Source organism: Musca vetustissima, unplaced genomic scaffold (assembly GCF_032173495.1).
Source record: "Musca vetustissima isolate MV318-11 ecotype Yass unplaced genomic scaffold, APGP_CSIRO_Mvet_v1 utg16925, whole genome shotgun sequence".
NCBI classification, from domain to species: Eukaryota; Metazoa; Arthropoda; class Insecta; order Diptera; family Muscidae; genus Musca; species Musca vetustissima.
Window position 1 is genome coordinate 431,351 of NW_026883972.1, and position 18,470 is coordinate 449,820.

The 18,470-nt window shown below is 30.7% G+C and overlaps 1 protein-coding gene across 3 annotated transcripts in view; it reads left to right on the top strand.

The window, feature by feature from the left end:
• Positions 1–14,981, top strand: part of LOC133330986 (oocyte zinc finger protein XlCOF28-like) — a 151,824-nt gene extending 136,843 nt beyond the window's left edge. For all 3 annotated transcript variants that reach the window (XM_061539385.1, XM_061539386.1, XM_061539387.1), the window contains 6 exons: positions 7,300–7,432; positions 7,580–7,674; positions 7,748–8,217; positions 10,041–10,237; positions 14,587–14,789; positions 14,886–14,981. In XM_061539385.1, the coding sequence (XP_061395369.1) occupies positions 7,300–7,432; positions 7,580–7,674; positions 7,748–8,217; positions 10,041–10,237; positions 14,587–14,789; positions 14,886–14,972 (1,185 nt within the window). In that variant the 3' untranslated portion in view covers positions 14,973–14,981. The remainder of the gene's footprint in view (positions 1–7,299; positions 7,433–7,579; positions 7,675–7,747; positions 8,218–10,040; positions 10,238–14,586; positions 14,790–14,885) is intronic.
• Positions 14,982–18,470: the final 3,489 nt, after the last annotated feature.

Genomic DNA, 18,470 nt, shown 5'->3' on the forward strand with positions numbered 1-18,470 from the left:
TAATACAGAACATTGAGACAATGAGGGGTGGATTTTTTAAAGAATTTTTATGAAGGTCATTGATGCCAATAGGCGTGGATTTTTTTTAAGAATGTTTATACAGGTCATTGAGGCAAAGAGGCGTGGATTTTTTTAAAGAATTTTTATGAAGGTCATTGATGCCAATAGGCGTGGATTTTTTTAAAGAATTTTTATACAGGTCATTGAGGCAAAGAGGCGTGGATTTTTTTAAAGAATTTTTATACAGGTCATTGAGGCAAAGAGGCGTGGATTTTTTTTAAAGAATTTTTATACAGGTCATTGAGGCAAAGAGGCGTGGATTTTTTTAAAGAATTTTAATGAAGGTCATTGATGCCAATAGTAGGCGTGGATTTTTTTTTAAAGAATTTTTATACAGGTCATTGATGCAAAGAGGCGTAGATTTTTTTGAAGAATTTTTATACAGGTCATTGAGGCAAAGAGGCGTAGATTTTTTTGAAGAATTTTTATACAGGTCATTGAGGCCATTAGGCGAGTATTTTTTTATAGAGGGCATTGAGGCAAAGAGGCGTACATTTTTTTTATAAAGGTCACTACGATCAATAGGTGTAGATTTTTTTAAGAATTTTTAAAAAGGTCACTGAGGTCAATAGGTGTAGATTTTTTAAACAATTTTTAAAAAGGTCATTGAGACCAATAGGCGTAGATTTTTTTAAGAATATTTATAAAGGTCACTGAGGTCAATAGGTATAGATTTAGGCGTGGATTTTTTAAACAATTTTTATAGAGGTCATTGATGACATTAGGCGTGGATTTTTTAAACAATTTTTATAGAGGTCATTGATGCCATTAGGCATGGATTTTTTAAACAATTTTGTGGTTGAAATGGCGTGGATTTTTTAAACAATTTTGTGGTTGAAATGGCGTGTATTAAAAAAAAAATGTTGCTGAATCGGCGTGGATTAAAAAAAAAATTCTTGCTGAATTGGCGTGGATTAAAAAAAAATTCTTGCTGAATTGGCGTGGATTAAAAAAAAAATGTAGCCGAATAGGATTTGATTATGTCGTGGATTTAAAAAAGGAATTGTAGCCGAATAGGATTTGATATTGTCGTGGATTTAAAATGTAGTCAAATCGGAATGGACTTTTTAAAGAATTTTTGTAGCCGAATCGGTGTTGATTTTTTTTTAAAGAATTTTTTTTTAGCCCAAATTATTCTTTGAATAATTTGTATATAGATGTCATGAATTTTTATAGAGGTCGCTGAAGATCTTTTGTTGAGGTCACTACGGCCAATATGTATAATTTTTTGAAGACGACTTGATTGTAACAGAACTAACTAAAACAAATATCTTGCAAATGAGACCTTCCTTAAATTAAATTAAAAGAAGTAAATTCGGAAATAAATAAGATGTATTATACCGACATCCATCCATCATATAATATTGTGCATGGTAATGCAGATTATATATTTCTTAAATCAGGTTTCAAAATTTAATATATTGGAAACAACGTTTTCTAATATAAATTATGTATTATAAAATAATAATTATCGAAAAAATACAATACAGACGATGCAGTCAGTATGTTGGTACTGACTGACTGGTTAGCATATAATTATAAATCAAATTAAACTCGCTTGAAGATAAACTCTTCGCAGGAAGAAGCGCCTGAATTGGTACAATAGATTTATTTTATGTGTATAACAGTATAATCAGTATAATTCTGTATAATATAATTAATGCACCCTATTTAACAATTTCAAAATTATTTTTATTGCATATTTTATATTTATAACAGTTTGTATAATATTATAAAACGTTGTATAACAGTTTTATTTCGCCATTCAAGCGTTTTATAGGGTGTATATATGTATATTAAAATTATATAACACTTTTTATGACAGTATAACACTTTTTATAACAGTATAACACATAGTATAACAGTATAACACTTTGTATAGCGGTATAACACTTTTAATAGGAATGAAAATCTTTAATATAACCGTATAACACTTTGTATATTAGTATTTAATTTTGTATATTTGTACACTATTATTAATATTAGACTTAGGTGAGTAGGTGACATATTTTTGTTACAACCGGTACACGGTCCAAATTGCTTCCACTTCTCATTACACACTTGTTTTTAGTTTGCATATTTTATTATTATAATTTGTTTTGATATACTATACTAAATCAAAATGTGAGGGTTGAATATAAGAGAGTCAGATACGGTTTGAGATTTCTTAATGGATGTGTGGAAATAAAAGATCAATAAGAAGATGAAGTTCCCCACAAAAGATGTAGACAAATTAAAACCTCGATTTGGATCCAAGGAATATTGAGTTGGCTGACTGGCTAGCTGGACACTGGCAGTAATATATATCCCCTCTATAACAACAACGAATCGTCCCCCAACACCTATTACAAGCCGGATGAAGGTTATGTGGAGCTCCAGGTACGTAGCGTTGTAATTTCCATGGTTAAGGGAATTTTTATCCAGTAATTACTATTTTGTTTGCTCTTCTTTTTTTATTTTCAGAAATAGAAATCTTTTTCAATTTCAATTTCAGAAAATTTTATCAGCATCAACAAGAGAATCAGCACTACCGAATTCTAAAGAAAAACGTACTGTATACAAGATATAGAGGGATATAGAATGTAATTAAATTATAAATTATTGTTTAATGTCAAAATCGTTTTCAATTAAAAAATGTTTTTTTTTCTATTTTCTCCTCTCTCTTCCTCTCTTTTTATGTCCTCTTATCTTTGTAATGTGCATATATAGGCCAGCAATTTGAAAGGAAAGCATTTAGAATAAGTTTGCTTTGGCAAGGACACAGTGCGGTCCCCAGGCTCTTGGTACAATGTCGCAAAATCCTTTTATATCATCTTCTTCCATCTATTTAGAGATCTCTAATGAAAAAGTACTGTATAAACTAGTTTTTTAAAAATTTATTTTCTAACCCCAAATGATGAGTATTTAAAAAAAAAACATGGATTATGGTAAATTGTTGGAGTGTTGGCTCCAATTGAAAATAATATTGCTTTTGAAATTTATTAACATTATATTTAAACAAATATATATCTATTTAGTATAACATATTTTAACACTTAACACAAACAGTAATAATACCTCTAACATAACCAAACAAAAAAATTAACATTTTATTAACGATAACAATTATTTATTAACACATACCGAACTAATCATTTAACCTTTTTGGAGAAGAAAACAACAAAATGTTTCATAAAAAATGTAAACATTGAACATGATTACGTACTGAAATATTGGAAACAAAGGTAAAATATTTCAAAATGTAAATCAAAATTTTAATACTTCTTCGAAATTTGTATAAAATCAAAATAAATCAAATTTTTTAAATATATTGAAGAAAAAGAAAAGATTCTGTATAATATCTGTTAGAAATATTTGTTATGTTTCAAAATTATAAAAAAGTTATATATTTCGACCAAAAAAGAATTATAAAAGTTACATATTTTTGTTAACAGACTAGATAAATAAATGATATAATTTATAAATAGACAATCAAATTTACATTATACAATTTACCAGTATTGCTATGAAAATATACCTCATTGTAACTAAAAAAAACATTTACTATTTTTAAAAAATCTTGTAGAAAATATTTATATAAAAATTCTTAAATTTCTACTTATTATGATTTATCGTATATTGACAATGATATTTGTTGTATATACCTGTATTGTTATTATGAAATTTGATTGGTGATCAGAATAAGAATTGGTTTGGAAAAAAACTATCAATTTATCACAAAAATGGATCCATGTATCACAAAAAATGCCAGTATTTGGGGACGCCCATTCTTACTTAATGCATATCCCGTATATATTTTTTTTAAATATTGATTTCCAGCTATAATTAGGTTCAATTTATATACAGTCGCTATCGCTTATATCGGCAAATTTGGTCGCTGTAAACGATATCAAATAAAAGGCCAAACTTTTTTCGGGACTTTTACATAAGTCGTTACAACCGATATGTCGTTAGAAAAGGTGTCATTTAATATTATTTCGACTGTATCAATAATATCTAATCAAATTTCATAACAACCTATAAAAAACTATATGATTTTTAGCTTAAGGAATTATATTAGTCTATATTTTATAAGCTTTTCAAAGTTATATATATCGTTAAATTTTGCATTATGCCGATATTGTTATAATTTATTATGTTAAATATTAATAATGTAAACCAATAACTATTTTATAATTAGAATAAGTTCTGTTCCTATTTACTCTATGCAACAAATAGGTACAATTGTTAACCATTGACGGAAATACGACCAGGAATAATATACACGTTTGTACAATAATGCTCCAAGACATAATCTTCCAATTTCCATTATGCCGTTGTGAAACTGCAATAATTTTATCTTCTCAATCGTAGTAAAGTCAGCGGTCCTGTAAGATGGAATATAGTGATTGAGGCATAATGAGGGGTTTCTTTTTGGGTGATATTTCGCCATACTTACTCTTTATTGGCCGATTAGAGGTCAGTAGATCCTCTGCGGCATTTCCCCAAATCTTGTTTTCAAGCAGTAAAACAAGAACAATTGCAATACAATTGTTCGTTTCCACGATAAAGGGGTCAACGATCCGAAACGACCCGAGTCTTACACGGCCAACGTCTGTCACCTCAGCCCATTGTGTAAAAGCAATAGGGCTGCTACAACAACAATACAATTGGGGTTCCCTTAAGTCCCACTTCCTAGTACATACGCCAATATTATTAGTATCTACTTAAAGGTCAACCACTTTTCTTGGTTATAATATCTACTTCTCGGGTATATGTCCTTCAGGAGCAAATATAATACATATAATGTAATTTTTCACAGAAATGTTTAATCTTTATCAGAACTGTTTTTTCGGGTCATAATTGTAGCCTTTAGAGCAAACAGAAAAATAGACAAAAATAAAGTTTTTGGTCCATTTCATCCCATACATATTATCACATCATTACCAAAAATAGGGATTTTCTTGGGCCAGAACTCGTGGCGATTGACCCATAATAGTGAACTGTGCCCTGTTTACAAATTGTAATGCACAGACGGACACACAAGTCTATATCGACTCAGCTAGTCGAAATATAACAATCAGTATACTAAGAGGTGTGTCTAGGGCCAATAATACCCTTACAACATAGTTGTGTGGGTATAATTAGACTTGTCGAGAGAGGGGGTAGAGATAGCATTCCTCGATTGAAGCGGGATGGCATTATGAATTTTCAAAATCCCTTTAAATGATCTCGATGACTTTGGAATCATGTTGATTGACAGTGTCAATCCACCAATAGCTTCATTTTGTATTATTATATATTTCAATGACTCAGAATATAGCACAGCATTTTAAACAATTTCAGTTCTGCATTCTATTTTTATTCAAACCTTATATCAAATTTGCTTTTCTTAAATAATTAAAAAAATACTGAATACTTTTATTGACACGAATTCCCGTCGGCTTCATTTCTATAAATATTGGTATAAGCTATTTCAGTTCCTGCGCATTGTTTTATCAAAATTGCGCATTTAGTAGGGTCCCTTGTTCCATGGTGTACTAAATAGGAACATCAATAATAATAATAATAATATAAAAAATTGTAAAAACATTATTTAAGTTCATTGCTATGTTGTAAGGTCTAAAGAAATTTGTATATTTTTTAATAACTCAGACATGCTGAGGATAGAAAATTCTGTACACTTGTTATTTTTAAGTTACTGTGTTTATTGCACTTAAATTTTATAATCTGAATGCTAGGGATCTACTGAACATAACGATCAACATAGTGGTATGGCCTGCAGAACTAATTAGAAATGTAACAAACAGTAAATATAGAATTTTTGACATAACAGCCGTACTATATGTAGTACACTCGGCATATCTGGGTTTACTTAATGCAGGGCTTCAGTATAAATCTGCAATTGTGTTTTTGAAGGGAAAATAATTTACTGAATTTAAATTAAATAGGGATAAAGAAAATCATAGAATAATAATGCAAACATGACAAATTTGAGCTTTAGTTTTAGAAAATTAAAACAATCTTATAATAAAAGTTTGAAATTAATAGATAAAATGCAGTATTTAAAAAAGAGGATATGTTAAAATTTAAAATTCAGGAATTATATTTGGTTTTCAAACATTTTAGTCCATCTTCTTTTACTATATGATATATTTTGATGGCTGCAGTAAATATGAGACATGCAATGTTATAACAGAAAATGTTATGAATAATTTTAAAGATAAAATATATTTTTGAGTTAGATTTCAATTATTTTTTTGAGGGTGACAGTAAACCGTAGACTTTCAAAATATAAATATGTTCTTAAAGTATTTTGCAAATAGAATATGAGAGATTTTATAAATTAATTTCAGATCATATTTTTGAAATGAACTTCATAAACAGTAGGAAAGAAGACATTTCTTTAAATTTTTCAAAAAAATATTAAAGAAATAAGAATGATGATCACAATCATCTATATATTGCTAGTCTCCCGCAAAGTATATGATACAATGTAGATTTAAGTAGTATTTTGTAAGTATTTCTCCTGGCATGGCGAATGAAGGCAACATTACAATGATTTGTTCCTTGCAAATTCGAAACTGGTGTTCCCTCTATTCACGAACTGCCTATATATTAAAGCAATGCATATTTAATGATGATGTACCAATAATTGTGACTAGTTTATAATAAATTTAATAATAATGTCTTAAATATGCCGCATTGACGTTTAAATTGACTGGAATATACATTTTAAAAATGTAAATTTAAACAAAAAACTAACTATATATAATATTCGAATGACTAAAATTAAAGTATAAACATATTGAAAAATTAAAAAAAAAAACAAAAACTAATTTTAAAATATTGTAAAAGCTTATAAGCTTACATTTCAATTTTGCATGGCAATATATTGTTTCTGTAATAGTTTTTAAAAATACCAAAATGTAATTCTATAAGTCTTAAGAAACCCACAATTCAAACGTTATCTATAAATCAATGAGAAATTCGCAATCGTACAAATGCGCGTAAAAAGAACAGAATGACAAAATGAAATATCCTTATCACACAAAAAGAATCCTTCTTAATCTATTGCTGTAATTTTTCACACTCACACACATCCATACATCTCTAGAAAAGAAAATACTAGCTAATAAAAATACATAGACACAAACATTTACACTCTTATACACCCACACACATACATATCACATACACACACACCTGCTACTATCTTTTCCTTCTATCCTAAATCTTACGCAAAATTTTATTCTTTAGGTGGACCTAATATTTAACGAAGAAGGCTCGTGCCCGTTGTGTAATAAGACATTTTCAAGGAAGTCTTCGTTGATAACACACATACGCAATCATGCGGCCGAAAGGAAATTTGTTTGTAATTATTGTAATAAAGGTAAATCGTGAACCATGTGAAAGAATTAAAAAAAAAACATTAAATCAATTCAAATACTAAATAAAATCCTCATGTTTTCTTAACAATTCCTATTTGGAAATTCCTACCAACCATATTGGTATGTAATTGGTTGAATTGCAAATTTAGGTTTTACGCAAGCGGCCAATTTACGGAACCATGAACGCATTCACACCAATGATCGGCCCTATGTGTGTGTGGATTGTGGCAAAACATTTACACAGGTGAGTCAAGTTGTAGAATTGTATATTGTTCAAAATTCTATTATAATTTATTTTTCCTTTTTATTTTCCATAGATTACCAACCTCAACAATCACCGGCGCTTGCACACGGGCGAAAGACCTTTTGTATGCATTGAACCGGAGTGTGGACGCTCCTTTGCCCAGGTCACTAATCTCAACAATCACATGAAAACCCACCACAAAGTCCAGCAATATTGTTGCAATCAATGTCCGAAGAAATTCACCCAGGTCACCTCTCTAAATCAACATTTGCAAGCGCATGCGGGCATCACCGGCTACTATTGTCCCCGTTGTCCGGAGAAAACATTCAAACAGCAATCACAACTGCACACGCACATGAAAACCCATGGCCTGCAATATCCATTCGAGTGTACGAAATGCGATGAGAAATTCTTGCAACAGACCCATTTGGAGACCCACCTGAAGATGCACGAAGAATTCAAATATAAATGCAATATATGTCCGAGTTCGTTTAATCAGGAATCACTGCTGAAGAAGCATGAACAACGTCATTTAGAGGGCAGGTGCTGGCTAAAGAACCAAAAATGCTTTTAGAGTTAGATGAAAAAAAAAAGAGTTTAGAATGTGACAATTTTCGATTTATCGTTCGAATCGAAATGAAAACTTCACACAGAGAAATTATTTGATTTTGCTGGAGGCTGGCAAAGAAAGGCTTTAATGATGTCCCCATCCATATGGATAATGAGGGTATAAACATTTTGCTACGGCAAAACTGCGCCTTATCCAAATATTGGTATTTTAGGCCCCATGTTTCTTTGGACCAAATCCGTTTCAGACAATTAGGAGTCGATTTACAAATGTCCGTCCGTCTGTCAGTCTGTCTGACTGGCTAGTGCTCACGATATCTCTCGAAGGGAGTAACCGATTTCATCCAAACATTGCACATGGTAATCTTTTCCAAATTTAGTTTATGTGGGAAGATGGGGAATATCGGTCCACTCCTTCTGGTACCTTCCCCACCAAGTGGTCAACATTTTGTCAAAATTTAATTTTATAGTATCATGCAATCCGTTTTAAACTAAACATTGCACCACCTATTATCTACACCAAGACTAGTTCAAGTCCGAAGATGGGACTCATTGGCCACCTCCTTGTGGTACCTTTCCTTTCAAAGGGTCAACATTTTCAATATTTATAAATGCAATATTATGGCTAATGGAAGGTCCGATTTGATCCAAGCTGTGCAAATCGTAAGATTTCTTTCAAACTCAAATTAAGTTTGAAGATGGGGAAAATCGGTCCACTCCTTCTGGTACCTCCCCAACAAAATGGTCACAATTTTGCTGCAAATGCATTTCATAATATCATTACAACCAGATCATCAAATTCAAACCAAACTTTGCATAACCTAATATTTTAATCATGCCTGTATATTGTTGGGAGATGGGACTTATCGGACCACTCCCTCTAGTAGCTCCCCCACAAAGGTTACAAATTTTGAAAATTTATAAATCCAATATCTGGCAAACGGACTATCTGATTTGAACCAAACTTTGTATAACCAATTATTTTTACCAAGCTTACATCAAGACCGAAGATGGCCCACTCCTTCTGGTACCTCTCCTACAACTGGTCAAAATTGCCAATATATAAATCCAATATCTGGCGAACGGACAATCTGATTTAAACCAAACTTTGTACAACCTATTATCTTTACCAATCCTTGATCAAGTCCGAAGATGGGACCCATTGGTCACCTCTATCTGATACCTCCCCCACAAATGGTCAAAAATTGCAATATTTATAAATTCAATATCTGGGAAACGGACTATCTGATTTGAACCAAATTTGTACAAACTATGATCTTTACCAAGCCTAGATCAAGTTTGAAGATGGGACCCATTGGTCCTTTCCTTCTGGTACCTACCCTATATATGGCCAAAATTGCGAACGGACTATCTGATTTGAACCAAACTTTGTTCAATCTATAATCTTTATCAAGCCTAGATCAAGCCCGAAGATGGGACCCATTGGCCCCGTCCTTCTGGTCAAAATTGCCAATATATATATATATATATATATAAATCCAATATCTGGCGAACGAACCAAACTTTGTACAACCTATTATCTTTACCAAGCCTATATCAACACCGAATATGAGACCCATTGGGCCATTCCTTCTGGTACCTCCCCCACAAATGGTTAAATTGTATGTAGACATAATCTCTTATCCCCAGCAAAATCAAATTAATTTCATTTTCCAATTCTAAATTATGCAATATACCACCATATGGTGTTTATGTATACAATTTTCATAATATATCGTAAGTTTTATAACAAAAAGAAATCAAAAGTAACACATTTTCTTTCTTCCTCTCCCAAATAGGTACCTCACTTGCCCTGTGGCCAGTTGTAATGAGGCCTTTGCTGTTCGCCAACATCTCTCGAAACATTTGTTAAATAGTCATTCACACACAGAATTACCGCCTCCAAAACGATCCAAGAAATGTATAACACTACAACCGCCTCAGCAACCCTTGGCCATGGTGGGCCAACCATTGTCGCTGCAACACGCTCCCCAACGTATGTTTATAAAAGACGAAGATGATGATTCTTAAGAAAAAACAAACACAGAAAAACAAACTAAAATAAAAACAGAAAAACACCTCTATCCTTTAAGAAAACAAGAAAATAATAATTCAATTTCCCCACCCAACCCCAGGGATAAAATTCCCACTTTGTAAACATGATATGCCCCCACCCCCCATTTACCTATTTTTTTAATTTCTTGAATTTACAAAAATATTAATTTCTTTTCTATATTAACAACAACACGAAATTTATCCATAACATCATCATACTCTAAAATGCAACAAATTCTAACATTAAGATAGAGATTTTTGAAAGTCTTATTATTTGATTTCATTGTTTGTATTTTTTTTAGCCAATGGAAAATTGTAAACCATCTCCTTCCAACATCATTTTCATCATCTATCATACATAAACTCCTTTTGTTTAGTTCTGTCCATGTTTATTGTAATTTTTTTCCTATAAATTTTTATTTAATTTTTATTTTTTACACAAATTAGTGTAATTGGCGAAACAAAAATGGATAGAGTGATGATTTAATGACCAAGCAAGTTTTAATGAAAATTTTAAAATTATAAATATTAAGTGTATAAATAATATAATTTATACAATGAAATGTGTATAAAATTTATAGAATAAATTTTGAAATTTTTTCTAATTACATTTAAAAATATGTATTCATATATATGCTGCTAAATAGTATACAAATAAGGGGAATGTGGAAAATATTTTTTATAGTAGACTTTTTTTTATGAATTTTAGACATTTTCTTAATTAGGAAAATCGTTATATTTCTTAGGAACTAGGCTATTTAATGTAATGGACATGTTCAGTGATTAGCCTACATATAGCAAGATACTTTGCCGTTTATGGAATATCTTCGACCGTCAATAGAACTACTTCAATAAGTATTCTATCCGCAGAAGTATTGGAAGCTTTTATCAAATGTCAAAGGGTCTTCTGCTTATGCCCTGTTATACATTAGACAATTCTAATTTTCAGTTTGTAGGTGAAAGAAGCTAATTTTATTCCCCTCAACATTTACAGAATTGAAGCGATCAAACTCTCATCGCATTTCAACCTTTCTCGGCACATAAAATTTTTTATTTCTAAAAATTGAATAAATAACGTATATCTTAATCACTTCTATTATAAGATATATTGCAGGATTTCAGCATATACTACCCATTGAACTTCTTCTATAGGTGGATAAAAGTCCGCACTTTCGCAGTCTTCATATTGCCTAACATTTTAAAGTTCCTCTCTAAAGAAGTTGGAAGGTATTTTGACTTATGATGTATAAAAATTTTTTATTTATTTTTCAAAATTAGAATTTGTTCTAAAAGCCTCGGAATATTAAATTTTAAAAAAGAATTTTGATGTATTTCTCATCATGAGCCAGTTTAAGGTTTTCCAAAACCTAAATACATCATGACATCAAGACTCTTCCTGTTTCCATTAAAAGATATTCTATATATTATTTTTTTTTACTTTAGAAATTATTTAAAAGTGCTTTATTTCGAGAAGTTTCCATAGCTATTAGCTCTTTTGGAGTTCCTATAAATAAAGAAAATAAACCATTGCTTTTTCCATTTGCAAGAATTTTCTATTTACCCCTTTGGATGGTCTTCTATAGATGGTTAATAATATATCTCATGTTTAGATGTTCCCTAAAGTATGAAATCTCTTGTAAATGTTTGGAATGCCATCTATGGATATCAAGACTCTTCCTGTTTTTAGAAGTCCCTCAAAAGGTATTTTAGATATTCAAAATATCTTCTAGCTTTAGAAGTCATTCTAAATGCGCTGCAATTCTAGAAGTAATTTGGAGTTTATATAACCCAGATAACGCCGCAGATTTTTATTTCAATGTTTAATATTTAATTTGAAAGCCTAAATATTTTATTATTAGTTTAGATTTTTTTTAATAAAATTAAGTTTTACTTTAAAACTAAGGGTGTATTGCAGATGATACAAACATTAAATACGAAATTTTATAGAAATTTGTGGAAAAAACGCAATTTTCAACAGTGAGGTTTAAATTGTTGGAGTTCTAACTCTTCCAGTTTTTAAAAGTCCCTCAAAAGCCATTCTAAATATTTCAAATATCTTCTAACTTTTAGGAGTTATTCTAAATGCGCTTTAATTTTAATTAAGTTTCTATAGCCAGGGCGTCCTTAGGAGTTTCTTAAACCCAGATAACGCCAGTGATTTTCATTTCAATTTTTAATATTTCATTTCAATGCCTAAATATTTTATTATTAGTTTAAACTTTTGAAATAAAATTAAGTTTTACTTTAAAACTGAGGATGTATAGAAGATTATACAACCATTAAATACGAGGCAATCGAAATTTGTGGAAATAAGGTAATTTTTGAACCGCGGTTTTGACATTTCTGGAGTTCTTTTAAAAGGGCGGTGTCGCTAAATGAGTTAAAGCTTGAATTGTAATGTCATTCTCTTTCCAATTAGAATAACTTCTATATTGACCTCTGGAATGACTTCTACATATTTTTCGATATGATGTCGTATGCAGTATAACTACAGATAAAAATAAAAAGTTATATGTGCGACGTTTAAATGGCAAGAACTCAATTATAAAACTCCTCTTAAAAATTCTTTTGTAATATGGAAATAAAAAATACTTCCTAAGTTTGTTTTCAAACATTTGAAATACTTCAAAAATTGATATTCGGTTATAGGTTATTTTAATCTTTTCAGTCATTTATGTTCAGTATTTAATTTCAGGTTCAGCTTTGATGAACTTTAACTCAAGAAATCCTAATATATTCCATATCTAATATATCCAGAAATCCAAAATGTACGTCCCTGAATGAAGAAGTTGTTTACTAAATAGCATATATGTTTATTCTTTTGGCGTTAACAAGAATACCACGGACCACTTGTTAGAGAATTTTGCGTATGGTTCTTTACCGATCCATAGCCACAGTATAGATTGAAGTGGAATCGTTTTGAAGCATACATTTTAGTAACGTTATTTTAGGATGCGCTTTTTTCTATATTTTGGATGGGACATGAGGACTGGAAACAAATTGAAGAATTCTTACAAGATAAAACCGACTCAATAATTGTACCATTTACAGCGAAGTACGTCGTCAGTTGATTTCAGTTGTCAAATCCATATTGGATTTGACAATTATCAATATTTTCCCTCTACATCGGTCAAATTACATGCTTACACAAATTAATAGAGAAAACTACACAAATGAAATACCCAAATATCAATTCAAATTCACAATTGAGTCAGTTATTTTGAAGGAAATAAAACAATACAGCTGATTAGCAAACATGACAAATTTCATACAGAATTTTAGGAGTTTTTAAAATTGTCTATAAAATATGATTAACAATCATGACAAATTGCATACAAAATTGTATGAGTTTTTAAATTTCCGTCTAAATATATTCTATAAAATATGATACAGTAACACAGTTTTGGTCCGCAGGACGACATCCATAACATATTTAATTTTTCGATCAACTCGATATTTAAAAAACATTAAAATTTTGTCTAAAATATGACTTCAAAAATCTCTAATCTTTTTTTTTGTGGGACCCACATCTTTTTTTGTAACCTCTGATATACCTCATTTCTTTTATCATATAAGATTTATTTAAAAAAAGCTTTTTTTTATAATTTTTTTCAAGTGGCCTTTTTTATTTTGAAAATTTTAATTTCTTTAAATATATATATATATATATATACATTAGCAATGGTTTCTAAATACTAACAATTTATATTACATACAACTATATATTTTTTAATTATTATTTTTGTCTAATTTTACTCTATGGCTTTATGAATTATTTTTTAAGATTTTCAAATGGAAATGTTCAAAATGTATACGAGACAAACTTTTTTTCTCTTAATTTTAAAAACAAACATATAAATAATTTTAAATTATGTTAATAACATATATTTTTAAATCTAATAATTCTAATACTAATTAAAGTATTTTCTTTAAAAAAAACAAATTAACTTTTTTTAATTCCTTTAAATATTTATTTTTTGGTTCTTTTTTTATTTTTTCATGAGCTGCAATTCATAACTTATTAATATTTTTGATTTTTTCTTATTATTTTGCTCCACATCCCTTCCACGTTTTCCCCCAACAAATATTTTGCCAACAAATGCCATTCCCCTTACCCAAGTCCCTTCCATGGATTCTTCACTTTAATTGATGATTTCGAAATTCATTTACAAAACTATAACAAAATTACAATTTTTACCCTGTGGCCCCCAATTTTTCGACTCACATATTTCTCTTTGTCTCTCTCTCCCCCCACTCTGTTCAATTGTACCCGTTTTGTTTCTCACGTAGGTGGTCGCCCTCCCAAAAATAAATCAAAGGCCAATGCATTGAATATACCATCGTTGATCAAAGTCGATATAAATGATGTTCTGCCTTATAATCAAAGTGTTTTGAGCAATGTCAGTGGTTTGTCAATACCCCAACAGATCAATCAGCACCTGCAACAGCAACAACAGGCCCAACAGCAAGCTCAGCAACAACTACTGCAACAAGTTCAACAGCAGGCGCAACAGGCAGCACAACAAGCCGCCCAGCAAGCAGCTCAGCAGCAGCAACAACAACATGCTCAACAGCAATTGGAACAACAGCAGCAGCAACAATTGGATCAACAACAGCAGCTGTTGCTGGGCAATCAAGTGAAAGTTCGCTACATACCCAATACACAAATCAAATAAAATTCCTTCCCCATTCTCCTCTGCAATGTGGCGGCAATCTACGAGGCCACCGACGACGAGCAAGTGAATTACAGCGATGACGTCTTCACAGTTAAACAAACTATGTTTTTAACTATATCTCAGCTATTGTAAGAGATGTTTTTTTTTTCAATACTATTGTTTTATATTACCTACAACTAATTATAATATGTAATACATTATGCATACATAAATGTAAAACAATTTTTATATACATAGTATTTTGAAATTTGTTTTAGTTTTTTTTTTTGAGATATTAAATTAAATTGAATGTAAATGAAATGCAATAAGGAATCGTCCTCCTATTCTTCCTTTGATTTGATATTTGTAAACAAAAAAGTTTTGTTTTTCATTAATTAATTAATCAATCACGATTTTGTTGATTTTAAAACAATGCTAAGTAAAATAATAATAATAATTAAATTAAGAAAACAAAACTACAAATTAATAATGTGAACAATTTAGTGACAGAAAAAGTATAAAATTAAATCAATAATTGTAAGTTTAAAATAAATAGTCTATATAATATAAACAAAAATTTTTAGATGTATAACATATCTTCGAAATTTTTTAAATAAATTTATAACTAATGAGAAAAAAAAAACAAAAATAATAATTATGATGATAAAAACCCAATATAAAAGAAATTATGAAATACATGAATAATAATGTGAAGAGAAGTATGTGGTAATGAAAAGGAAATAATGGTTACTATGTTATTAACATGAATCAGAACAAACTTGGAGGTTAAAATTTCGGTTTAACAACAAATTCCAGAACATACTAAAAATCTGGGATCCGTTTTTTATTTTTATACCCTTCAACACACGGTAGTACAGGGTGTTATGTATTTGTGCATATGTTTGTAACACGCAAAAAGAAACGAGATAGACTCATGGTTCCTTTTGAGAATTACTTTTTGAGTCGATTTATGCCAAAGACATAAAAGTATAAAGAGAGGACAATCGATACGTAAGCAATTTCCAACAGATGGCTTTTCCTCTGTTGTTACGATATCATAACAACAGAGAGAACAATATTAAACATTTTTAGTGCTATATCTTATGCTTATAAAATGAAAATATATGTTTTGAGTGCAGACCTCTGATTTTATTTAGTTTCTTTACACACATTATCGCGTATTGGCAGTTTTATTCCTAACATACCTCTGTTATGCCTGATTCCCCCCCTTGGATACTTTTTCATAAACTATTTTGTCAAAATGCATTTTGTCGAGTCTTTACGGTTTCTATGTCTTTGTTTATGCATGTCTGTCCATATTCAATTGCAATCATTTCGCATTTATGATACGAATTAGATGAAATTTGGCACAGTCCATTTATTTGGAGAAAACCGATTGCGATATAGTTTTGTCTGATTTCACAATAGTTCACCCATGTTACAACGCGTACTGAATTAATTACAGATTGACGTATGTAAAGTTTTGTATAATTCGGGTTAGATTTAGATACAGCTCCCATCATATATATATATATATATATATATTTCTATTCTATTTCATGTTGGGCTAAATTCCCAATATTTGTCCGATGAAGACGAAACTTAGAATGTCATACCATACTGAGTCTATAGTGATGTGTGCGTGTCCATTGAAATCGATTCAGATATGGATATGCTTCAATATATAATTTCGTATTTTCTGTAAATGATGTTCTAAACTCTCATGGTTTGTCCGATTCATATGAGATGGCCAAAACTAAAGCAACTGAAATTGCAAACTGATTATTGATTCTTTAGTATTGGCCAACAGTGTATAGGTTACGTACAATATAAGCTCCTATTTGCTTAAAAGTGTATTGAAATAACTCGTTAATGACTGATGCTTCTTTTTTATTCTGTTCAACTATCTTCGGTATTAATGGCAATTTTCTTCAAGTTGCCATTCCTCAATATTTTAAACACTTCCAGGGCGTTCTGTGCAGAATTTTCTAATTGAGGGACGAATTTCGATACCAAACTCAAGAGAGTGCAAATCTCGCGGAATAAATCCACAGAAAGTTAGAGCTCAGTTCTAGTAGTGTAGGGTATCAACCGTTTAGATGTAAACAACTCCTCTGTGGGATCTTTTCTGAATCATGATTTCTCGGAGTAAAATATTAGGTTGGAGAAAAAGAAATCCTTTAGTTTTTCGACAGATGGCTGTACTGATAGATTTCTCGTAAAGTATCGATCAAACAATTTCAGATTTATGCTCATTGGAAGAAATATTTTGTTTTTTTTTTTTGTTTTAAGCCATTTGCATTCGCCTTTGGCCATAACCGGAATCATAGCTACATTTCCCCCTCATGTGTGGTAATGGTAATACTAAACAAGATCAGAATACGTAGACACCTGTAAGTATTTAAGAAAAACTCCCACATATTCCTTCAGGAGAAAATATTATAAAATTTCGTGATATTTGGGTAATAATTGTGGCCTTTAGAGCGACCAGAACAGACAAAAATAAAGTATTTGGACCGCTTCATCACCTAAACATTAACCGCTTCATTACCTAAATCATAACCAAAGTGATCTTTTTTGGTCAGAACCGGTCCTACATGCAAAATTTCGTGATGATTGGTCCATTACTGTGGCCTGTTTACAAATTATAAGAGACAGACGGACGAACACACATGTCTAAATTGACTCAGGTTGTCGAGATATGACAATCGGTATATTTAAAGGTGGGTCTATGACTAATATTTCGAGGCTTTACAAACTCTTGGGGCTGCCCAGACAACATACTTGTGTAGGGTATAATGATGAGTAGCAAATCTTCTTCCTAAAAAGCATCGATACAGGTTGTTAATATGAATAAAGTAGACTGTCGAGTTGGTAAGTAAATTATTCTATCTGCTGTTATACTCCAAATGATTGACGAGCTATGTCAATTGTATAGAAAACAATGGAACTTATAGGTCTACGAAAATTGCTTTAATGTCTTCCTCTGTGTGCCCAATATTCTAATTCAGGACCACAGATATTGGGGTAGGGTTTAGGTAAATTGCTACTGAATAGATGGAGCGGGTCTGGCAGCATTTATAAAAAATAGCATCTTTTATATTTTTCAGAAGTCATCATGTGTCATAGAATTTGCCAATGGCGGGAAAAATGAGAGATTTATTTGAAGATTTGATGGGTTACAATGATACTTTTTTCCAATTACAAAACGTTTCGACATTTAAATGAAATTGTTAGAAATCTAGTAAACAAATCACTAAACTTTAATTTTTGCTGACACTGTCCCTGATGTATGTTCTTTATTTTCAGTAATGTTGGCGGAATATTTGCAACATCTCGAAATATTCATTGGAGCCCCCTTTATGTATATTGATATCACGATAGAAATCTCAAAGAGCTTTGAACTTTTGGCCTGGCATTGCTATTACTTCTAGGATGGTTGGTATTGCAAATGCGATATATCACCGCATATCACCATAGGCATAATCCCCATATAATGAGACATACATTCCGATTTTA